This window comes from Rhamphochromis longiceps, linkage group LG2, assembly GCF_057381845.1.
Source record: "Rhamphochromis longiceps isolate RC_006_pf linkage group LG2, R_longiceps_female_GT1.1, whole genome shotgun sequence".
In the NCBI taxonomy this organism is placed as follows: Eukaryota; Metazoa; Chordata; class Actinopteri; order Cichliformes; family Cichlidae; genus Rhamphochromis; species Rhamphochromis longiceps.
In genome coordinates, this window is record NC_140558.1 from 12,344,310 (window position 1) to 12,369,896 (window position 25,587).

The following is a 25,587-nucleotide window of genomic DNA, read 5'->3' on the forward strand; positions in this document are numbered from 1 at the left end:
AAAGCACCGTATAGAAGCATAAAGGAGAAATTTCAGTGGTAAGTAAAGTGGCAGTGTGGCGCGACACCCCTCTCTGTCTGTCAGGCCTGTGATAATGCAATGGTCGCTATCCAGCAGTGTGCTCTATTCACAGCTCCAGGCTTCCTTTTCACACTGTCCACAAAAGAATAAACACACTGCACATGTGGGGTCTGCTGACTGTTTGAGTGGCCTGTCCTTTTGTCCTGCACTCGACGTGCCGCACTCCTGCGGTCCGACTGGTAGTTCACTAAATGGTTCAATTTGCAAGAACTGCTGCCAGCAACATGCGGAGACTTAAACCACCAGAGGTTTAATTTCCAAAATATAGAAAGTAAAGAAGAGGAGACCAGCTAAATCACCACAAACATGCAAAGGTTCAAACAAACCTTAAAACGTAATGATGCAGACAAGTAAACTTTTACCCGCTTAGTGGGAAACACAATGCCTGAACACAAAGTCCCAAACCTGACAGATTTCACTTTTTAAGACAAATAAATGTTTACTTTGAACAGACGTGTCTCCAAATGGAGACTTAACCTGCAAGGTTGCGGTGCATGGCGCCACACAGCTACCTGTTCATGCGCAGACCACCATCCCATCAAATGTTTTTCAGCAGAGCAACGTTCTCACAGGAACAGATTTTCATCGTCATATTCCTTTAACATTCCCACTAATATTTCCATGTTATGCCCCTATTTGGACTTTTTTCAGAACTGGGCCAGTTATCCGAGTCGCTTTAAATTTAACTTGAGCTCTGACTGACTCATCAGATATTCGCCGTCTGTCAGCCTTGAGCCTTTCTTGGTGTCGTCTGCAGCATGTCTGCCCATAGTACCTCATCGGTTAGCATTAGCTTATTGCATTGCATTGGATAACGCTGTCAGTAGTCAGCTGTACTGCAGTCTTTATTAGGTTCTGGCATACTTGTTGTGCTGTTTTACGTAGCTCATCCTTTGAATTTATGTGTTTTTTTATGTGCTGCTGTTAAACAGATTTACTGTGGAACAGGCTGAGGAGAGCGTCTCAAATGTGACAGCTGAGAAAAAAACTGCTCAGACTGACAGAGAGACTCCATTTTGGAGAATTAAATCAGTTAAATGGCTGTGGGAGAGCGGAGAGGGAAGCTGGATGTGTCCACCGGGCTGAAGAGCTCTCAAGAAAACGCCTCAGTTTCTCCTGCCAAGACTGAATCTTTTATCTTTCTTTTCGCTTTATTGGTGCCGCTCTGACCCGTCGCTCCCTCTTTCTCATTTTTCAAAGTCGATTTTCTCTCTTAAGTGTTCTGCTTTCTCTCGCTTCTCCACTTTTTCTTCTCTATTCCTTTTTTTTCCCTTTGGTCAAATCACTTTTAGCTCTTCTGCTCACACTTTGACTTATAGCTTCTTTTTTCCTCAAACACTCGATGGCAGACAGACAGACAGACAGACAGACAGACACTCAGCCAGTCAGAGTGAGATGAGACAAAGCTGGACATGATTTAGGGGACACTTTCAGATGCCCCGCTGTAAAGGCAGAAGCCATTTCTTGAGCCTATGAGTAGAGTTTTAACATATGATAAGAAGTATTGAAGTCATTCGCATGCCTGCAGGGTGGGTGGAGCTATAAGAGAGTGAATCAAAGAGCCTGACGACCAAAAGGGGGGCGGAGTAAATTCAAGACCAATCAAATGTTACTAGTAATGTACTCGCATAGCGTCATGTTTTAACCCTCTGTGGTTACTACAGTTCTGCACATCAGGCTTGCGCTTGTTGTCCATTCCTCACACATCCTCTCGCTCCACAGGACTGTTAAACAATGTGGTTTAAAAGCCCACTGCCCTCTCACCCAGACATCTCCATACCTCCACAGGTGTCCCCTCTCACTCCTCATCCTCTTCACCGCTGCCCTCACTTCCTCCTTAATAATCCTGTGCATCCATCCTGATTCATTCACTGTCCTCCATCCATCCTCTCTCTCATTTTCTTCATTCATCAGCCCTTTAAAATACGTGTAAAATACATGTTCTCAGCACACTCTCTTTCCACATCTATCCTTAATCACCCTGACTTGCTGCACATCCTTTTCTCTGTCTAAACAATCGTGTCAGCAAGTGTCCAGCCTCTCACTATGAGCCTCTTTCTTTTGCTTTTGACACCTGCCTCTAGCCTCCCAGTACTCTTGTCTATGTTCATTATTTCTCTTTCATTATGAGCTGTTATATTAAGAAATATTCTTCAAGTAAATTAGTTTTAATGCACATAAAAAAATTGAGATGATGATTGGTTATCAGATGTCGACTGTCAATCGGTTTATGTTCCTAACTCACAGCGAGAGGTATTTTTTCTCCTTTCCAGAGATTCAGTACTTCTCATAGAAAATGAATGAAAGGAAGATCCCACGTCCTTTGTGTTTCTATATTTTTGACATTTCTAACTTTTTGAGAGCTGCCAGTAGAGTATTGTGCAAAAAGTTCCAGACAGCAAAGTATGGGTAACTTTTCATTCATCATTGAACTTCTCTTAAGTTCAGTAAATTGAACATCAGTTCCCATCTCTGCATCTTCTGTTTCTTTATGTAATACTAGTTTGCAGACCAGACAATTGGAGTAGTAAATTAGGACTCGTGAAAGGAATATAAAGCCAATGTGGGAATGCTGGTAAATGCAGTGAATTGGCCACTAGAGCCAATCCATCTTCTCCTCGAATATGATCAAAGTTCACATTCCAGACACTACTAAATGGCATCGCAGTGGCTATATTTAGTGTTTATATTTGGTCTGTGGGCTGAAGCTGTTTCTGTGTGACTCATAGATGACATAAAAGATGAATATAGCTACCACGGCATCACCCATGGTTTCCAGTCCCATTTTGAAGCCTGTGTCTGTATAATGATTTGTTAACCCTATACCATTAGCCAATGAGCATGCCAAACTGACTTAATTTTGTTATGAACCAAAACAGTGACTTAGTCCATAAACTCAACAGAAAAGTGTTTCCCAAAGACTTCTGCAGGACAGGAAATCTTTTCTTGTGTCTCAGAAGCTCTGTCCATGTTTTCCACTCTGGAAGTTCATTTGTGCTTGCTGTTGTGCTGCAGAATCATTTTTGGTCAATCAGATGCCAGAAACACACAAATATACAAAGCCAGCTCTTCGTTTACTGTGTGTGGATGTGCACTGAAGCTGAGCTGCAAAGTGAAGTCAGACAATGAGCTGAGCTGCGACCTCACTGACGCCTTTCACTAACAGACAACACAGTCTGGGGGCGGGACCGACTGTGACCCTGCGGCGGCGGTACAGCTCGTACCTTGCTTTGTTCGTCTCCCTTTACTCTTTTTTTTTTTTTTACTTCCCGATTCCCTCACAGACCGCCGCCGTCTAGGCAGCTGCTTTCTCCGTCTGATCTCCTTGAGCTTTTTGAGTTCAACCGTCTCGCGCTCCAGTTTTGAAAGAAAGAAAAGGGAAACGGAAAAAAATCTTTTTATGTGAAAAAAAAGGAAGATAAAACTTTTGGAGGGCTGCCTTTGCAGGGGTCACCACGGCAACCCCTACCAGCCCAATCCTTTTAATGTGAACGCCTCCTCTTCAGTGGCTCTGTTATCTAAAGCGTGTAGAGGCCAGAAGAAATCCTGCTCTGTGTGTGCGCTTAGCGGTTAGCGTGATGACTCATGCTTCACATCGAACACTTGAGCATCCTGTGAAACAGTGATTGAGTCAGAGCACAATGGCTCCAATGTTATTGATTAATTGAGTTCACGCAGGTGAAGCAGCATCAGAAATATTTGGTTATGATGTCAGACAACAGGTTAAAGAAGGTAACTTTATTGATTGTATCTCTTATAGAGGTCACACTGAAAGACTGGATTTACCCCAGAATACTGCAGAACATTCTGCTGTGAAAATATATTCGTATGAAATGACTTCATGGCATTATGGGATTTCTGTTCAGGATTCAGAGTCAATGCATTATCATCCAATGTGAGGGTTTACGTTTATTCAGGGTCAGTGTCAAGGTGGTTGATGCACATGTCGTATCTTATTCTTGCAGTCAGTGATGGCATTTTTACATTAAGTTTTTTGATTCTAAACTCTCGAATAGTGCATGAATATCAATCTAAACGTAAGTACTTACTAATGACATGTGTCTGAGGAATAATATTGTGATATTTAAGGGGCAAAATGACATTTAAGACAGTAGTGTACCAAACACTCACAGTGGGAGGGGCTAATCTGCCAGGAATGAGCCTGTGCTTGACTTTGATGCTTCTCTGAGCTATAGCTCTGCTTGACATAAATACAAAAGTTTAACAGTGAGGGACAGAATACCTGAAGACACTTCAGTTTATTCCTGGGGTTCATTGTTTGTACATGTGGATGAAAGCAGGGTTAATTTTTTTTAACTTATACAGTATGTAAGTGTGGTATAAGGCCTTAATTTGGATTTGATCCAAAAGTCAAACGTGTGCATTTGAAAAAAAACCAAAAAAAAAAACCTTCCCTTTGCTCCAGAAATAACCGGGATTTTTTTTATGAAGTCTGTTGGACTTATGAAAAAAAAAAAAAAAAAAAAACTTCTGCTGAAGTTTTCTTCCTGTTAAAAGGGAGTTTTTTCTTCCCATTGTTGCCAAAGTGCTTGCTCATAAGGGGTCATGTGATTGTTGGGTTTTTCTCTGTATGTATTATTGTAGGGTCTACCCTACAATATAAAGTGCCTTGAGGCGACTGTTGTTGTGATTTGGCGCTGTATACATAAAACTGAGCTGAATTGAAAGTGAAAAATGATTACATTCAAAACTGTAGGTGTTAAACATCAAACCACAAACAATGTTTATCATTTAAGCCATGTCAAATGATAGTGTTTAAATCCATCCATCCCATTTCACATTACTCTGGTCAGTTACTCTGTTTACTTTACTTTGGCCCTTTTGTCTATTCTCCTTGCATTGCTCTGTCTATATATTGCTGTGCTAATATGGCACAAAGCACTTTAACATTCCATTTGCACAATGTACATTTTCAGTGTTTTAATTTAAATGTACTTTTTGTTTATAATGTTTTGCACAGGCAAGGAGCAGCTCAGGACACATTTCACTGTGTGTACTTGCACACAATCCTCTTCAGGGTTGTTTATTTCAGAAGATCAATGAACTTGCACTAAAACTTCCAGGTGCACTTCAAACGTCACAGTTTTCACGGTGCAGTAGATGAATCCATGAACTATGTCTTGTCATTCCTAAAACTGCCACCGCTGTCACCTTATTGTCCAGTAGTTGTCTACAGGATGCAAATTTGTCGAACCTACAGCAACCTGGCTGCCAGTGCATTCGCTTAAATCCTTAAAAGATGTGTTCTATTATGATTGTAGGCTCACAAATGTCACTACAAAGTAGTGTGCAAACAAGCACATAAAAAGAAAAGCTAGATGACTTTTGTTTTAATACTTCCTGGAAAAGATTACACAGGGAGGGAGTAACACCCCAGAAAAAGAGCTCTTGAAAAAGAAATCCATTATTTATTATTAGTATTATTAATATTATTTATTGATTGACTGACTTTTACAAACTGTTTATACACAGTGCATCTTGTCTCCACCAGGAGTCACTTATCTGTGCGTGTGTGTGTGTGTATGTGTTTATGGCCGGCTTTTTCTGTGCTTTAATGAGCTCTGCATGGACATTAGGTAGGGGCTCTGAGCGCAAAAGAAGCGTCCAAACAAACTCAGCAGTTGGTCGAATGAGCCCACAATTAGGTCAGGCACAGAGGAAAAATAGCTGCTGTATCACTGCTGAATGCGAGACAGTTGAACCATTTCATCCACACACACAAGTAAACACAATGAGAGAAGCAGAAAACAGAATAATATGGCGGCTTCAAATGCTATAATGACAGCGATGAATAGCAGAGGTTGCAGTTACCACAGACAAGCTCTTTTCTTTCTTCTCTTGATAGATTTTCACTGCAGGAAGGCACGAGCAATCGCACACATGCGTGCACACACATCGTTAAAGTCATCCGAAATGCAGATGCCAAGGTACATACAGGTGGAGAATAAAGCCGCACCAGTCTGTGACACGATGCAAACCCGGAGGTCACATGATCAATCAGTTGTTCACTGCGGAGATCTGATTGGTTCTGATGAAGACAAATCAACTCAGACTGGACCAATCGCTGCCAGAACAAACTGCAAATAGGAAATTGACTTCCTGTCAGAAAGGTGAGATATCTGAACGAAACAATTCACAAACTCACACACACACACACACACACACACACACAAACAGAGGCACACATACTGCGTCAAACGTGTACATGCACACACACACACATCTTTAAATGTTTATATTTGTAGACACACACACACACACACACACACACAGCTGCATTTCCTTGTGCATTTCTTTGGTGAGACATGACTTCCTTACTTGAGGAATGTCACCACATAAACACACACATATATATATCAAATACAACAACACAACTCACTGCTATGGTTTTGTTCAGTGTCAACTGTACAAAGAGGGATCTAAAAGCATCTACAACTACATATCCCATGATCCATATTACTGTCAGCAAAACTCATTAGACCACCGGCCCCGTTTACATCAGCTATGGTTTGGAAATTTGTTGGTAGGGTTGCGGAACTTTTCCAGTGCAACATAATGATATATATTTACAGCCACTGTGATGCTACATTATAGATGTTTCTATGTCTCTTTTTCCAAATAATTTAACAATCAAACACACCTCCAGTGCTTCTTCCTAACACAGATATAACTGTGTCCTTCAAGGCAAACACCGACAGCTGTCAGTGCAAACCAAAGTTTACAGAACACAGAACAATCTCTGACTACAGAGTGAAAGAGCTGAAGCACATCTGGCAGGACAGCTGTGGTGGAATGCCCGGCTCTCCCTACTCTCTCTGGAGACAGCGGTGGTGTGAAAGAGGCGGATGTCAGTGTGGTTCGACCACACACGGCAGCTAACGACCTTAACGAGCCTCGGCTACGAAGGAACCAAATAAAAACGTGGATGTACGCACGCAGAAGGAAGAAGGGAGGTAGGAAGAGAAGCTTGGGAAGGGGATGAATATAGGAAATGAAATATGAGGAGGAAAATAAATAAAGAACAAGATGAAAGGTAAGGAGAGAAGGAAAGGACAGAGGAGGCAAATAAAGGAAAAGAGAGGGAAGGTTGTCGAGTTTTGACTTTGCCGTCCTGTGGGGGAGAAAACACTGTTCTGCTGCAGGGGAGGTGACCACAACATCAGGGACAAACGCCTTGTGTGTGTTTGTGTGCACGTGTGTGTGCGTATGTATGCAACCTTGTGTGCAAGGCCCTGGGCTCTGTCCTTGCCTCCCACCCTGACCTCTGACCTTTGACCTCCAGTCCTTAGTGATGCTGCAGCCTGCCAGCAGCATGACGGATGTTCCTGCAGCTAACCAGTGCTGACATTAGAGAGACTGTGTGCATGTGTGTGTGTGCACAGACAGGCGTGTTGAATATACATATACAGACTACAGCAGTCGATATCACAGTTTAAAAATACACTAGAGCAACCTGCTCACAAACAGACGAAAACAGACGAAATTACTTTTTAAAAATCACTCTCCTGAGACGAGATCAGTTTCACCAAAATGTTTTCACGTGACAGTGCCCACTAGTGGCAATAGTTATGGTGGGGGGAAAAAAGAAAGTCAGGAAACTACAGAGTCATGAAGTCGGTCAGCAGACAGGAGGCTGGAGTTCACTAATATTCACCTTTTTTCAACTCCCATAGCATCCTAAACAAAGGTTGTTTGGATTTTTGTGTGTTTGTGTCTAATTTTTATAGCAGTGGCAGATCTTATTTTTCTCCACTTGTAGTAGGTGCCATATGTCCTGCGACCTCTACAGACGGGCACAAATGTTTTGGCAGTGGTAAAACTATAGTAATCAGTAATTTGCCCGGAAAATGACATCTGTTATTGACTGTGACTGTTATTCACTATATTATAGAAATGTAAAAAAAAAGAATCCAAAGTGCATGAAAAAAAAAAAAACTTTGTGCCAGGAGTGTACAGTACAGGAACGAGGAGAGGCAAGCCACTCGTCGTTCATACAGGTGACAACCAAGAACAGCTCTTACATAAAACGTAGACAGCGACCTCAAACAACAGCGAAGCTTCATGAGAGGAGACGGTATTCTGATGTGGGACGAGACTGCAGCGATGAACAGATGAGTCAGATCAGCTGATGTGCATAAGTGGTGAAGATAAGAAAAGATGCACAGACACGCAGGTGCCATATGTTCAGATGCTTGTCGCTGCAAATGAACTCCAACAGAGGTCCTGGTTGTGAATTTATGAGTGTGTGTTGGGGGGGGCAATTTCAGGGTCAGCAGCCAAATCTCTAACAGATGGTCTGTTCCAGGGTGAGACCAGCGCCTCCTCCTGGCAGATGAGCTGCGAGAAGAGAAACAAACTCTGGACTCAAACCCTGGAGAGGCCCCCCTTTTGATTCCCTCTCTTTGCCCCGTTCTAGTCTACTCTTTCTTCCATTTTCTCCTCCCTTTCCAAATAATCAAATTTACAGCATGTTTTCCAGGTTCTGCTGCTTTTGTACTTCACTCCTGTTTTTCTTTTCCTCCCTCTTCTCTTCCTGGTTTGTTACGTCCCACTCTTTTGACACCTATCTTTCTCCTTTCCCATCACATCCATCTTTATTCCTTCCACCTCTCTCTCATATATAATCACTCTCCATCTCTTCCTCATTTTCCCTTATTCCTGTTCCTCATCATGATAATTACCCAGCTTTTTCTCTTTCTGTATGGCTCAATGACTCGTCTTCCATCTCTTCTTCCTCTTGCTGCTTCTTTCCTTCATTCTTCCACTTCTATCTCATTTCACCTCTTTGATTCTCCTCTTCCTGTCTCCTTGCTTTCCTGCTCTGCCTTCTCTTGCTTTTCATCCATTTCGTGCTGCTCCTCCATCATCATTATCCAAGTCTTTTCAAGCCTTTTCTTCATTTCAATATGTCTTCTTATCTTTCTCACCTTCCCCCCCTCCTCCTCACACCCTCTTCCTTTCAAACATCTCATTCTCAGGCTTCTCGTCCTGCTTCTCATTTTCTCCTGCCTTTGCCCTTCCCCTTTGTCTTCCTCCACTGGGACCTGCTGTCCTACCTGAAGCTCTCTGCTGGATCTGGGGATTTTCTGCAGCCGAGGCCATGAAAGAGGCAGCCTTCGGCTGGAAGCTCACCGAGCATGCTCGGAATCAACAAACGCTGCTCGGTTGTTGAGGTGTTGAAAATGTTAACATGCTGTGGCTGCAGTCTCACTGCTTGAGTCCTCATGTTGGTCAGACGACATGTGCTGGGTGTCCAAACACTTACGCACTGCAGCAGCTGCTGAGTGTTATCATCGATTTTTGTTCTTTTTTATCTTCTAAAGTTTTCTCCTTGTTTGCTAAACTTTGGTTTATGGAAGGATCTGAGCATGCTCAGAGCATGCAGGATCTATTGGAGGTAGCACCCACTATTTTTATGCCTGCACAGCAGACTGAGGCACCACCATCATTCTAGAGTCTTTTTCTATTGCAGCCTATCTACCCTCTCTGAATAAGAACAGTCATTGATCGAAACAATCAATGCAGCACCAGCAGGTGAATTTCAATAGAAGTGTAATCACTGGTAAAGCATTAACTGTATCAACAACAGCTCCTAATGTTAGCTTTAGAAAAGAGAAAAAATGATGCAAATTGACAGCCACTTACAGTCCATCCTCTGGGTCTGTGGGTGACCCAGGAAATAAAATGTAACTTTAATTCATCAAAGCAAAACATACAACTCAACTGTGCGTTTGACATCCACCGCACATAGCCTGAAACAGAACCAGAAAATAAAAGACAAAAAGCAGAGACGATGTTGCACTACAAACCACTGGACGGCTGTTTCATCACTTCACAGATCCTGTCAGACATGCATGTGCAAACAAAGCCAGGCTACCTCCAAGCTGGTCAGAGTGGTTATTGCTCTACTTTATGCACGCACAAAATGAATAAATAAAATGAAATAGTACATGTAGCCCGCACAAAACATCATGAAAAAAATAGCTATAATCATTATACTGGACAAATTTAACAGATTATGTTTTTGTTTTGTTTTCCTTAAAAAAGGCTGAGAAATATGGAAGAAACTCATGTTCTGGGGTCTGGATCCTGGACAGAGATCACAGCGCTGCTCTGGTCTGTCCCGGTTACTGTCTACCTGCTCTCCCACCCCATCCGCATTAATGAAAGACATGTGGGGGAGACATAATACTATTGTCTGTCAAATCTGCTTATGGAAAGGGGGAAGTGGCAGGGATCTGCCTGTTGTTGTGTGGGTGGATGGGCAGATCATCTGCCTCGGATGATGGCTTAATCCAATCACGGCGAGCGGATCACAGGAAGCGGATTCACCGTAAACTGCCGGCCAACCAGCCTCACAGAGCGAACCTGAATCAGTCAGCGTGTCTGTCTGTCAGAGCTCCCTGCTGCGGCTAATTCAACAGGACGCCTCATCAGCGGCGCTCATTGTGCTTATTTATGGACGACTGTGATGATGACGGACCGATTCAAAAGCATTTCACACTTTAGCAAATGTCCATTAAAGGACAATCACAGCATTGCAGCTTCCATTTAGTATACTTCCCTTCGCTTTAATGTTATTTCTGACAGTCCCCACATGCCAAGAGTGTGATTAAGGATATTTTTAAATCTATTTAGCTAAATCTCACAGGCTCATTCGGCCAAATCCAAACAGCAGAGAAAACAACTGGATCGTTCTACTTCAGTCAGCAGAGCAACGAAAAACTGAGTCTGATTTCTCGATGTTTTTGATCTGTCAGCTTAGCTTGCAATTAAACCTGCACTAAAAGGTCTGTTTTAATCTCCAGATCCTTCATCGCTCACTCTGTATTATCGCTGATTGTTTCAGCTCTATGGAAATCAGAATCATCGTAGCAAATCTGCCACGTGCGATCAACTTATTGTAGCATTTTACAGCCTTTGGATACACACAGTACAATCGGCTGGTTGGGTCTGAAATACAGATATTTTTGTGGAAATGATGTAACATGACGCATCACCTTTGACCTCCCAGCCTCTATTAGCTTGGTTAACGGTGGACTTCACAGTGCAAATCCAAAACTGGTAAATCATTAAAAGAAAAGATGGAGAAAAGAAGCTGAATGTACACAGGGAAAAATAGACAGGCGTCAAGGCCGTCTGAGCAGCTCTGAACTGAAAGCAGAAATCAATACGACACAGAAACATTTCTGAATCCAATATCCTACTGCCTCACTGAGCAGGAGGAGGAGGACGAGAAAAATGGAGCGCAAGAAAAATGAAGGAGGAGGAGGATTCTATCAAACAGCAGCTGATGAAAATGAATATGCGACGGTGGTAAAGCTTCCTCTTGATATGTATCTGTTGTGTAATATTCCCATCGCACTTGATTCTGGGGAGCTCGAGGTTATCTCGCCTCAAACTGGACACGGTGTGAAGTTTACCTGGACAGGCTCTGCAGCAAAGCAGTCTACATCTTTCTCACAGGCAATTTTAGAGTTGATGTAGAGACTTTATTGGCCTGTTATTAATTTATCGGAATATTTTGCTACTTTAGTTTATTACTTTTTCACTGGTAAACCGATAAGCAAATGTGAAATGTTCCAATTTGTGACATGGCAAAGCATGCTTCTTTTTTTTTTTTTTAAATTCTCTATAAAGAATATTCAAGATTCCAAATGAGTAAATTAACCGAGAGCCAAAAAAGAGAGTGTGGCCAATAAGCAGAGAGGTTTTATGATTGATAAAAGTGATGAGCATCTGTTTTATGAAACGAAAGCAGCTCCATGCTCATCCCTCTGTGGATACACAGGAAGGGAGAAAAAGGACAATACTGTCATTTAAAAATGACATTAGGCTTCCCAGTGTCAGGAGTCTATTCTTTTCCCGTCCTATTCATTTTCCTTCCATGTTTCTTCTCGTGCAGCAGGCCGTAAGCTGCTTGTAGCACAAATCACATTTTAATTAGCTCGATCCCGACTAACGACCTCCTCCTCCAGGATTACCTGCCAGCGTCCGTCTAATCCTTCCGTCCGCTGTCTCTTCTCCCCTCATTCAAACCTTTTTCCCCCTCCTCCTCTCTGACCTCCTCCCTCCGTCTCAGTTTAATTCTTCATCCTTTTCCTCGTCTGTATCAAACAGAGGGGTTTTTCTCATCCCGTCAAAGATGCAACGTTTACATTCTGCACAAATCAGACGTTTTTACTGTTTTCACACTCCACGTATTTCATCTCTCCATTGTGCGTTTTCATATCGTACGCAGTTTTCCTTCTATTTGCTTGGCTGCTGGTTTTGTCACATTCTAATAAAGCAGCTGTGCATTTTTCCCCATTTCAATTTCGCCTACTTTTCCATCCATATATTTCAGCATAATGTATCAAGCTGAAATTGTCGGCTGCTATGAGTTTCCTGTTCTCATCTGTTTTATTCTTATTCATGTTCTGTGGTTGCTTTCTGTTCGGGAACTCGTTACGAGTTTTGTTAGGCAGCAACTTTTCTAGATTTGATGAGAAGTGATGCAGAGAATCTTTCAGCAGCTGCTGTAGAGTAACAGAGCGAGAAAGGAAGCGGGCATCATTTTGCATCTGTAAAATATTATATTTCAAAGATATGTAAAAATATATATGTTTAGTACTACCCACATGACTTTGATAAAGTCATGTGGGTAGCAGGTTATGGTCAAACAAAGTAAAGCTGGAGACAACAGTGGGTCTGACAGTGTTACTGATGAATGAATGTTCCCAATAAAAAAAACCAAAATATTTGTTGATGTTGACACCAAGGGGAGGTCGGCGCTTTGCGTCCGGCTCTTCCTCCTCCTGCTGTGTTGTAGGTAGGATGGGAGAAAACCTTATTAACTTTGGAAGGATCCTTATGTTAATACCTTCCAAATAAGTGGATTAGCAGAGGGGTCAGCATAGATTAGCCATCAGTTTTTGTTCAGTCCTGATGTCTCTCCTTCTTGAAACCCCATGATCTGAGCAAAATCCTGCAAAATAAAGGCTCGGGGCCAAATGGGGCCCAGACATCACCGGGCTGTTGACTTCCTGGATGGCGAAGGGGGCAGACCTGACAGAAAAGCCCTCTCTTATGTTTGTCACAGATTTCGTCCAATTACCTTCATCGCTTTTCTTTGCGGTGACCTCCCTCTACTCTTTGTCTGCTCTCATCTCCTTCCCTCCCTCACAATAAAACAGGAACATCAAAGCTTGTGTTGCTGTGACAACAGGCCCAAATGAACCCCATCCAGACCTCCTTTCCCGCTGCCCTCTCTTCACACTGGCTTCCCTAATTGGCTGGATCAGCCAGTGGACTCTGATCCCCTTTCGGCAGCAGCACAGAGCGGTGACTTGGCAGATGAATATGAATTAAGGCCCTTATACGTCCCCTCTTTCATGGCTGCTCTGCTTCATCTCGGGGTCGAGCTGCCATGATGTGAGGTGGGATGGAAGGCGCAATTTCATAATGATGAACCCAACTGTGGGGCAGACAGAGGTTCGGGTCACGTTGTGAGGTCAAACGGCTCCTTGTGACATCAGAGAAACAACCAGAACAGAAAGAATCGCTTGATTTGGATCTTGGACAGAATGTTCTGAGCAGACGGATGCTGCATTCATTTTGTAAACCAGGGAAGTGCAAGTGGTTAGTCACTAGGGATGGGTATTGATAAGATTTTAACGATTCCGATTCCATTTTCGATTCTGTTTAACGATTCGATTCCTTATCGATTCTCTTATCGATTCTTTTTTTTAAAAAAGGAGAACACTAAAGTCGATTAGCTTAGAACTGTGTTTTATATCTTCTCTTTGAACAAGATAGAAATTTTGGAGTAACATGGCCTTACAAACCCAACAGTGAGATCTTAAGAGATCCAGCCTACGGCTCTTCAATGGGGTGTCACAGGGTCCCCAGGAAAAAAATGTATATGTAAAATAATAAAATAAATATTCTTCTGTAGCAATAACAAAGTTTAACATAAATTATTCTGTAGCAATTACACAAGAATATCCAGTAATGTCCCTGCCTACAATTAAACACATTCACTTACCAAAGTGAAATCGGGGGCATCTGCTGTGGCAAATGGGTGCAAGCCTTTGACCACAAACTTAGACACTGCTGGGTGACATTCGTCTATCCTGGCCTGAAAGGAGACGCTACCGGTAGACTGCAGCGACAACTGCCAGCATCTGAGCCAGCCAGACTCTGTCTCTCTCATCATGGTTATCTAAATGCAACGCACAGTAATAGCAGGTTTTGTAATAAGGTAAATCGCGCTAACATAATATGCAATGCTAATTGATTAGTTACCTGCAGTATTAACGGGAGAGGACGTGGAAACGCTACCGCTGTTGCTGGGTTGAGCTTCGCTAGTCCGGAGCGGATCAAAAACACGACATTCGTTGAAAGCAATCGCGTGTTTTTTGAGCAAATGCTTTTGCATATTCGTAGTGTTTCCTCCCTTTGATGAAATCTCTACTCTGCAAGTATTGCACGTTGCCCTGTTGTCATCCTTTCTCATAAAGTGTAACCAAACTTTTGAGCGTTTGTGCCGCTCAGGCGCCGTGTTTCCTACTGGGTAAAAGACGCTACTCAACGTGATGACGTCATTCGGGGCGACTGGAATCGATAAGGGAATCGTTTTTAAAAGTGGCAAACGATTCCAAGGAATTGAAACAGTGGGAACCGGTTCTCAACAAGAACCGGTTTTCGATACCCATCCCTATTAGTCACCTATGTATTTTTTCTTTAAAAAAAAATTACTTTGCTGTGCTGAATAAAAGATGCGTCGTGGCCCTTCAAAGTCACCTTTTGAACAATTCATTTTAGTTTTAACCCTGTGCAAGCAGGAAAGCTGCTTATCTTTGCAAGTTCTCAGTCATCCAGGCCACGGTAGTCTTAAGTACTTAAGTTGAAGGCATCAGGGTTGGGGTGACCATTCTTCAAAGCCCCTCACATGAGAGGTGAAACATCTTCATGAACATAAGACGTCCAGCTGCCTTCAACGTAACATTCAAGAAAGCTTCTTGAAAAAAAGCAACAAAAAGGTGGCTCACTTTTGGTCTTGTATTTTCTAGGTCGTGTATGGTTGTGTACATATACACGGATACATGTACACGCAGTCTGTTTGATATTTAATGTTTGCTGCAAGCAGAGTTTCCTTTGAAGAGCCAATTAGGTTTTAGAGAAGTGAAATAATGAAGTTCTAGCTGCATTTGCATGCTTGCTGTTGTTCATAAGCATTTCATTGTGTACATAAAATTTACATCACACTGCTTAACATCTGAGAACATGTACTGCTACATTTCTAAGAACTATCACTAACAGCCTTTCACATAAACATCCCATTGTTATCTGATTGATAATGGTTTTGCTGGCTGAAATGATAACTATTAACATGCAGCAGATTTTATCTGTAGCTAGCAAGTGCAATATAAGTACTCCTGACTCTTTAGTGTTTCCTGCACACTCATTTTAAAACAAGGCTGAAGCCAACCACAGCTTTTGACATCTACCACGTCCAGTAGGACAGAAGATATGGGTCTGTTGTTGTTCAGTGTTGCTGTTCCTTGGTTAATTTCTTATGTTTCGTCTTGTTTGTGAGATAACCTGCATCAATGAACCTTTTCATGTGTTGTAACATATTTTCAGGGCTCATCTCAAACCTGCAAATTTGGAAAATGGCCTCTTGTGTCTACATTGGATCTCTTTGTGGCAGTAGGCCTTTGGTAGTCCTTGGTGTTTCTTTAGAACAGGGGTCTTGAACTCCAGACCTCGAGGGCAGGTGACATGCACGTTTTAGATCTCACCAAGGGTCAACACACCTGAATCAAATGATTAGTTCATTACCAGGCCTTTTGAGAACTTCAAGACATGTTGAGGAGGTAATTTAGTCATTTAAATCAGCTGTGTTGGATCAAGGACAGATCTAAAACCTGCAGGAATCCAGCCCTCGAGGTCTGGAGTTCGAGACCCCTGCTTTAGAACATTGCCTGATGTGCCTTATATTCTAGTTGAATTAAATGTATAGCTCCTATGTGATAAATAACACTGGTGAAACATACATAAGTCCTCAGTCACAGTAGTGTAAAAATAGGACGGCGACCTCCGTATGACCAAGAAAACACAGTAGTTGTGCTGAATTGTTTTTTCCTGTCTGGGGCTGACTGCTAGTATTTACAGCAACCTGCTGGTCACCCAGAGGTTGAGCAATGATCCATGCAGGGACGGAGGCATGCTGTCCCCTTTGTTTCCATTTCATCAGACTTTCTATGTGAAAATGATTCAGCTCTGAAAATTGTTTTACAGCCTCATGGACTGCAATCAAGAACTACAAGTTCTGTGAATCTTTGGTCATGTTAGGGATGATCTTTTCATCCATGAGTGTGGCTGCTCCTCTCTATCGGCCCATCACAGCAGGTGCACCATCAGCTGTGTGTGCAACATTTCCTATGAGACATCCTCATAGCAAGGCTTTCTAACTCGAACTGAGACAGCAATCGCAGTGAATAACACTAATTCAGTTTCACAGCAGAAAAACTCAGAGATGCGCACATTTACGCATCTTTATTAACGCATGGATGGTTTGTGATATGACAGTATAATGTGTTGTGTTCTTCTACACGGTGTAAATGTCAGCTATTACATAGGTTTCAGATGTATATGGAGGAACAGTTTACAGTAAAGCAACTCTCTGCGTAAATCCAGAGTCAAGAAATAATAACGACCTAAATAAACATATTACTCAGAATGTGTCCTCCATGTTTATTGGTGCTGTAACTCATAGAGAAATAATTAACATTGTGAAGACATTTAAAAATAAAAAGTCCACTGACTGTTTTGGTATTGACATGATATTAGTTAAAAGTATTATAGAATATATAGTGCAACCTTTCACATACATTTGTAATCTGTCCTTTCAAACTGGTGTGTTTCCCTCACAAATGAAAATAGCAAAAGTTATTCCAATCCATAAAAACGGAGAGAGATGTCAGTTTACCAATTATAGGCCAATATCACTACTCCCACAGTTCTCAAAAATTTTAGAAAAGTTATTTGTTAATAGACTTGATAGATATATTGAGAAGCATAATCTCCTAAGTGATAACCAATATGGCTTTAGAGTGAAAAGGTCCACTTCGATGGCAGTGATGGAACTTGTTGAAGGGATATCTAATGCTATAGATAATAAGGAATATATGTTGGTGTTTTTATAGACTTAAAAAAGGCGTTTGATACAATTGATCATTCTATATTAATGAATAAACTAGAGAGATATGGCATAAGAGGCATAGCATACAAGTGGATGAAAAGTTACCTGGATGAAAGATATCAATATGTCGAATTCAATAATGTAAAATCTAAGCAGTTGAAGGTAACTTGTGGTGTTCCTCAGGGCTCTGTGCTGGGCCCTAAATTATTTATATTATATATAAATGACATATGTAGCATTTCCAAACTGTTAACTCATTCACTGCCATTGACGTCTATAGCCGTCAATTGCAGTGAATGAGTCAATGGGTTTAACTCATTCACTGCCAATGGCTGGCAGTGAATGAGTTAAAATGTGTATTGTTTGCTGATGATACCACTCTGTACTGCTCAGGTAAAAACCTAGAACAGCTGCTGACTACAGCGGAAAAGGAGTTAAATATATTAAAAAACTGGTTTGATGTAAATAAGTTATCATTAAATATAAAGAAAACAAAATTGATTATTTTTGGCACTAGACAAATGAAAAATGTATCTAAAATAAGGGTTAATGGAATTGAAATTGAAAGAGTGTACGAAAATAAATTTCTTGGAGTGATAATTGATGATAAGCTGAGTTGGAAGTCTCATATAAACCATGTGAAAACAAAAATGTCAAAAACCATTGCTATTCTCTATAAAACAAAGTATGTCCTGAACAAAAAAATCATTATACACACTTTATTGTACTCTGTTGCTTCCATATATGACTTACTGTCTGGAGATATGGGGTAATGCATATAAAACGAACACTCTTCATATTTTCAAGTTACAAAAAAGAGCTATAAGAATTATAAACCAATCAAACTATACAGAACCAACTAACATTTTGTTTATTAATCTGAATACCCTGAAATTTTATGATTTAGTTGAATAAAAAATGGCACAGATAATGTATAAAGCACAAAATAACTTGCTTTGCCGCAGTACTCAGAAGCTGTTCAAAGTCAGAGAGAGTCAATATGACTTAAGGGGAACAGATTTCTTTAAAAAAAAAAAAACAAGATGAGGACAAATATAAAGCAGAGATGTGTTTCTGTTAGAGGAGTTAACCTGTGGAATAGTTATGACAGTGATTTAAAAAGGTGTAGTTCATTTTCCTTGTTTAAAAATATGTTTAAAAATAGAGTATTAGAAAAATATATAAATCAAGAATGAAAAGAGAAAAAAACAAAAAAACAAAAAAAATAAACCTCTTGATTCTTTTGCTTTGATGTAGTTACTTATCTAAGGTGGAAAGTTTTTTTTCTTGTTTGTTTGTTTGTTTGTTTTGTTTTTGCTTCGTTTTATTATTTGCTTCGAGCCCTGTGTACAGGAGCTGCATGCAAAACAAAACCGGAGCACCAGAAGGCCAAAAGACAAAAACAAAAAACGAGTCCAAAACCAAAAGAAACGAAGCACACCAGAACACAGGAAAAAGCAGAGTCCAAAACAGAAGAGTTCAGGGGGCCGACAGCACAGGAGTCCAAAACAGTTCAGGGGGCCGGCCAGGGGGCCGACAGCACAGGAGTCCAAACAGTTCAGGGGGCCGACCGTGCGGACGGCAACGGCGGCGACGTGGACACAGTTCGGGGGGCCGACCGTGCGGACGGCAACGGCGGCCACTCAGGCGATGGCGGTCCGGGGGCCGGCCGTGCGGAAGGCAACGGCGGCCACTCAGGCGATGGCGGTCCGGGGGCCGGCCGTGCGGAAGGCAACGGCGGCGACGAGGGAGATGACGGAGCAGTTCAGGGGGCCGACCGCGCGGAAGGCAACGGCGGCGACTCAGGCGATGGCGATCCGGACCAGGCGAGGCTGCAGAGGCTGGACTAGGCGAAGCACAGGCTGAAGCCGGACCAGGCGAAGCACAGGCAGAGGCCGGACCAGGCGAAGCACAGGCAGAGGCCGGACCAGGCGAGGCTGAAGGCTCGGAGGCCGGGCCAGGCGAGGCTGAAGACACGGAGGCTGGACCAGGCGAGGCTGAAGACACGGAGGCTGGACCAGGTGAGGCTGAAGGCCCTGGAGCTGCAGCAGGCGAGGATGATGATGGAGCTACAGCAGGCGGCTGGACGGGCTGAACGGGCCCCTCGGACCCTCCAGCGGAGGCAGGAGGCTGAACGGGCCCCTCGGACCCTCCAGCGGAGACAGGAGACGAAGGCCGGAGCGGTCCCTCGGACCCTCCAGCGGAGACAGGAGACGAAGGCCGGAGCGGTCCTACGGACCCTCCAGCGGAGACAGGAGACGAAGGCCGGAGCGGTCCCTCGGACCCTCCAGCGGAGACAGGAGACGAAGGCCGGAGCGGTCCTACGGACCCTCCAGCGGAGACTAGAGACGAAGGCCGGAGCGGTCCCACGGACCCTCCAGCAGAAGTCACCACTAAGCCAGCAGTCATGGAGTCCTCTGGCAAACACGAAGGCAACTGGCGATGCACTGAGCACTGGCTCTGCCCAGAAAACGCTGACATGGTGCAGTTCTCAGGTGGCTGCATAAACTTCAGGGGTTCAGAATCAGCCGGGGACTGAGACCTAGCCTCTGGGGAAGCCCTGGAGCGGCAAACTGTGCCAATGGCGGCTGAACCATGAAAAGCACCTTGAGGTGAAATTAGACTTTCTCCCTGCATGGAGTGAATGAGTGAAACCGGTGATACTGGAGCCAGAGCTACGGGTAGCGGGGGCACTGGAGCTACTGGGGCCTGCGCTACAGGCGGCACTGGAGCTACTGGGGCCTGCGCTACAGGCGGCACTGGAGCTACTGGGGCCTGCGCTACAGGCGGCACTGGAGCTACTGGGGCCTGCGCTACAGGCGGCACTGGAGCTACTGGGGCCTGCGCCACAGGCGGCACTGGAGCTACTGGGGCCTGCGCCACAGGCGGCACTGGAGCTACTGGGGCCTGCGCCACAGGCGGCACTGGAGCTACTGGGGCCTGCGCCACAGGCGGCACTGGAGCTACTGGGGCCTGCGCTACAGGCGGCACTGGAGACTGAACTGAGGGTGGCACTGGAGACTGAACTGAAGGGGACACTGGAGACTGAACTGAAGGGGACACTGGAGACTGAACTGAAGGGGACACTGGAGACTGAACTGAAGGGGGCACAGGAGACTGAACTGAAGGGGGCACAGGAGACTGAACTGAAGGAGGCACAGGAGACTGAACTGAAGGAGGCACAGGGGACTGAACTGAAGGAGGCACAGGAGACTGAACTGAAGGAGGCACAGGAGACTGAATTGAAGGAGGCACAGGAGACTGAGCTGAGAGGAGCACGGGCTGCGGGGGAGCTAACCGAGCTGAGAGTGGCTGCGGGGGAGCTAACCAAGCTGAGAGTGGCTGCGGGGGAGCTAACCAAGCTGAGAGTGGCTGCGGGGGAGCTAACCAAGCTGAGAGTGGCTGCGGGGGAGCTAACCAAGCTGAGAGTGGCTGCGGGGGAGCTAACTTAGCTGCCGGTAGCTGCACAGGCGATAAGCAGCTCGCGTTGACATCCGCCACACAAAACGCAGCCCCTGAATGAACAGTCATGCAGTCCGAAAATGAAAAAGAGTCCTCACTCACCACAGCCGGCGATTTAGAAGCCCGAACGTCCGGCTGTGGGGTGGCGCGCTTGCGGCGCGATCGGCGTTTCCTCCCCGCAGACGGCTCCGACGGGCCGGGCAAGATCACATCCGGCGAGTCGGGCAGCGAGGCAGGAGTGGCTGAGAGAAGGTGCGGTGTGAGCCGGAGAAAAGCCTGCATGGTCGGAGGAAGCGACTGCAGAAGCCATGGCAGGCCAGAAAAGAGCCATTGTAGCTGACTTTCCACGGCACGACGAAGCTCCTCTGGAGGGTTCTCCAGCCATAGCCCGAGGAGAATCTCCACATTGTACGCAATGTCGTCCTGGAGCTCCTCGGACGGATTCACTGCCGCTGGGTCCATGGTGGCTGGTTCGTACTGTCACGGTTTGCCGGGGCAAGCCGTGTGGAATATGAAATAGGACCCAAAATGCGGCAGCTCTGGTGCAGATGAGTGTTTATTTACAGGGGTGTGAGTACAAACAGTGGTGGCGACAAAACATGAAACCGGAAACCTAAACTGGGTAAACTAATAAGACAAACCAGAATGAGGATGCAGGGAGGTCCGGAGAAATACATACGGGGAGACGCAGGGAGACCGAGGGGAAACAACACAGACGAACCAGCGATTACCAAGACAGAAAATACAACTTAAATACACTCAGAGAACACAGGGAGATTACACACAGGTGGGAGACACAGCTGGGAGTGATTAACATGACGAGACCAGGGAGGCAAACTGAAAACACTCACATAAGACGCAGACCTTCACAATAAAACAGGAACACACGTGGGGGAACAGGGTAAACACCAATTAGAGAACAGAACCAAAATCGCGAAGAGAAAACACAAAACGCTGGGTCAAAAGGACCCAGGATCATGACAATAAATGTAAAAGAGCAAAGAATTATATGGACTAGACTGTGTGAGTTTAAATGTTTCTCCAAACCACAGGGCTTAAATGTTTTACATGATGCTGTCTGGCACTGTTTACATCAAGATTAATATCCGGGCTCAGGTTTCTGGACTATCCAGAGAAGCTTCCTACAAGAGAAGACTAATCGGTTAGCAAGACATGTCCACCCTACAGAGTTTTTAATGTTACAAAGGTGGCTCTCTTTTAAATTTACTCTGGTAACTTATGCCAAGCAGCTCTCACATAATTGGATCTTTAGCAGGTTATGTTCAGAGTTTGGTTTAAAATTTGCCTAGAAGCAATACACCTCACCTTGGAGAATTTATGTTGCAGGTTGCAATCAGGGTTGGGGGGGATGCTCGAATTTGCCCAGCTATTAGGGTACACTTTGGACAGGTTGGGTCCATCACAGGCCTAGAGTGGCTGAGAAAGTAATAAATCGGGACACCACTGGCTGCAGATGATAAGAACCTTAATATAGACTCATGTGCATGTTACTGCACACTTACAAAGACCTTTGAGTTATATGCTGTCCTGCTTCTAACTGTTTTAGCTGGGAGTGCGTGGTCAAGGCAAAGGGGCACATATTAATCACAGTCCACAATCGCAATCACAATTCTCCCAAAAGATTTAGCTCAACTCAAGAGCGCATGATTGATTGGGTATTTTTTGCTTGATGCAAATCCTGTCACTGTAACCTGAAGCTCTAAGCATAACCATCTAAACTCTTCGGATCCTGTTTTTCACTCTAATTTTATTTGGAAATTCTGACCAGAAGATTTGATTCATTCATTTGATTCAAAAGACAACAATTTCTCCTTTTAAAACGGTTAGTGATGGGCATTATCCTCACTATGGAGCAGTCAGTTACAATCACTTTTCTTAGTTGATGTGAAGATAGTTTTAATGCACAGTGCTACACCTGTAACTGACTTGGCAGAGCATGCACCCCATGGCCTGAAAGCTGAACTTCTTCCTGCAGATGCTTGTGTTTGAGTCCTCCGCAGGGCATTTGCTCCATATAGTTCTCCCCCTCCTTCTCCAGCTTCCTGTCTACTTTTCTCTATCACTGTCAAAGTGCTCTACAAAGGAAATTATTAGTCTTTCTTCCTTCTAATTCATTTTCATTTCATTCATTCTCTGAATCACTGCCCACATCACATCTTGCAGGGATTCAGATTCAGTTTTGTGTTCACTTACAGGAAAACAACAGAGCCATCAGAGCGCTGCAGGTGGGATTAAGAAACGTCTTCATTTGGAAGAGCCACAGACTCAAGGATCTGTCCTTGTTGTGTGACTGGACTTTGAAAAATAACTTTTATCTTACATCCACATATATTTGTTTGAATGAGCACGATAAGAGAAAATCAAATGGATAGTATAAATGTGTGTTACTACTGACTGGGTATAACTACATATGAATCAAAGCACAACTTTTGGTGATGGACGCAAACCCAAAAAGCCCACAAACAAGACTCCAAGCTACAGAGAGCCTCTGTTTAGGACCACCAGCACTAAATGGCAAGATCGTCACATGGAATCAGCAGCAAATGTTACTCTGTCTTACAGTTTTTTCTGAATGCTTAAACCCTAACTGTGATTCCTGTAGCACAATCTCTAAAACTATTCAGACTTATAGCAAAACCACTCACTGAGTTTGCAAAACTAAAAGCACAAAAACTGCTTTGCACTCAGTTTGCAATTTTGTAACACACACTTTGCAAAACTGTAGGCACAATTCACTGCACGACACTCAATTACCAAATTTCCAACACACTCCTAGCAAAAGCATACACATGTATGGCTATCATTAACACTAATTTGCCAACTGTCTGGCACACTTTCACATGTGAAAACTTCTTTAGATAATTAGTTCACTTTGCAATCAGCCTAAGCACTATAATACAGGTAAGCTGTGTGTGCGGAGTACAATGGAGGGAGCAGAAAGAGTGAGAAGTAGAGGAGGCCGAGGAAGAGGACGTGGAGGTGAAGAAGTAGGATGAAGAGGACGACAAGGACAAGGAGGAGCAAGAGGAAGACGAGGAGGGGGGAGAGGAAGATGAGGAGGGGGGAGAGGAAGGGTAGGAAGAGTAAGAAACATGTCACCCACTCCATGACATGTTGGTCAGTCACAGGAGCTCGTTCAGTGAGAGACTGAGATTACCGAAAAGCACCACTGAACGACACAGGAAATCATTCCTGCCTGTGGCCATCTCCCTGTACAACGCATCCACTTAACACACTGTTTGCTGCTACAACTACACATGTTTCTTTTCCAAATATTTATTTATAAGTGACTTATGTATGTATGTATGTATATATATGTATATATTGTACTATTCTTAGTTAGCGTATTGTCTGTCTTGTCTTAATGTTGGTTTAAAATGGAGCACTGTAACAAAAAATAATTTCCCCCAGGGATCAATAAAGTATTCTGATTCTGATTCTGATTCTGAAATAGAATTGCTGATGACATCAGAGCTACAATAGTGGACCATGTAATCAACCGTGGAATGACCCTGAGGGAAGCTGGCCAACAGGTCCAGCCTAACTCGAGCCGCTACACTGTAGCAAGTACCATAAGGACATCTTGAAATGAGAATCGGTTAGTACAGTCACTTCGCACAAAGATTTGTAGCACTGCCATATGCCAATGAGAAACACACCAATACCATTGATGTAAAAATACTGAAATTGTTACTTTACAGAATTGCTAGATGACCAGATGCTGGGGGCAGAGGAAGCATGTTCACTGCAGACCAAGTAACCCATATAGTCATTATGGTGATTGCAAATAATCCTATACTTGGAAATAAACACTTGTGTTTGTTTTGATGTGTTTGAATAAACAGCAGTACTTGAAGTTTGGATCCCTCTATGCTTATGGATCTATGACAGAAGTATGAGCTCAAACTGACATAGCCTACCTTGTGCACAGAGAAAGCAAAAGCCAGATGTGTTTTGTATTCATACCATCAGTGTGCAGTTGGCGCATTGTGTGCTTAGTAGATGATGGCTTGTGTGTACTGTTTGATACGGAAACACCATTTTTACGAAGGTGTGAAGAGTTAATCTAGCTGTGTTTGCTTTTGCAAGAGAACTACAATGTTTTGATGATTGGGTGACAGGTTTTCTTATTTGTGTGAAGAGTTTTGCAAAATTAGCCAATAGTTACAAAAAATGTGCTTAAGCAATCAGAAAAAAACTGTAATGTGCATTGCTCAGTACTAATAATTTGTAATAGTCTGACATCACTTTTAAAGAGCTGCTGGGTGACTGAAATGGGAAGTTGTGTTGAAGAGCAAACTTCCAACTTACCTGTTGGTCTACATTCTGACCCTCACCTGCTGTCATGAGCTTTGGGATGGAAACTGATTTAATAAGACTGAATATAAGCCTCCTCTGTATGGTGCCTGGGTACATCCTTAGAGACAGGCTGAGGAACTCAAACAATGGGTTCAGGCATCTGATCAGAATTATGCATCATATATGGCCTTAAAAGACCTTGAAATACCCTAGACAGAGCTGGGATATGTTGCTGAGGAGAGGAACATCTGGACTACCTGACTGCTGCTAGTGACCTGGCATGTATTGGCTGGATAGCTGGATGGCTGGGTGGTTGAAGTAAAAGTACTGGCACACTAATGCTGTTATTTTTGGGTTTTTTTAATATTCTTAGACTTTTTCTCTAAATAAAAACATGTTATCTTTTTTGAAGACTAAGCATACATGTAGATACAACTCTATGATTTCCATATGAAATCAAACAATGAAGCTAACAGCAACAAGTGTAAGATAAAGCAGGTTGGACAGGTTGGGTC

The 25,587-nt window shown here is 43.5% G+C and overlaps 2 protein-coding genes across 2 annotated transcripts in view; one reads left to right on the forward strand and one right to left on the reverse strand.

The window, feature by feature from the left end:
• LOC146677036 (protocadherin-9-like) overlaps positions 1 to 25,587 on the reverse strand; it is a 164,140-nt gene that overhangs the window by 68,256 nt on the left and 70,297 nt on the right. The window lies entirely within an intron of this gene.
• Positions 19,161 to 20,576, forward strand: LOC146677037 (uncharacterized). The gene is made up of 2 exons (XM_085380960.1): positions 19,161 to 19,971; positions 20,395 to 20,576. The coding sequence occupies exon 1, from the start codon at positions 19,348 to 19,350 to the stop codon at positions 19,795 to 19,797; it is 450 nt and encodes a 149-aa protein (XP_085237086.1). The 5' UTR covers positions 19,161 to 19,347; the 3' UTR covers positions 19,798 to 19,971; positions 20,395 to 20,576.

Coding starts and splice junctions, on each gene's coding strand:
- LOC146677037 (XM_085380960.1), top strand. CDS start 19,348: ATGATGATGGAGCTACAGCAGGCGGCTGGACGGGCTGAACGGGCCCCT.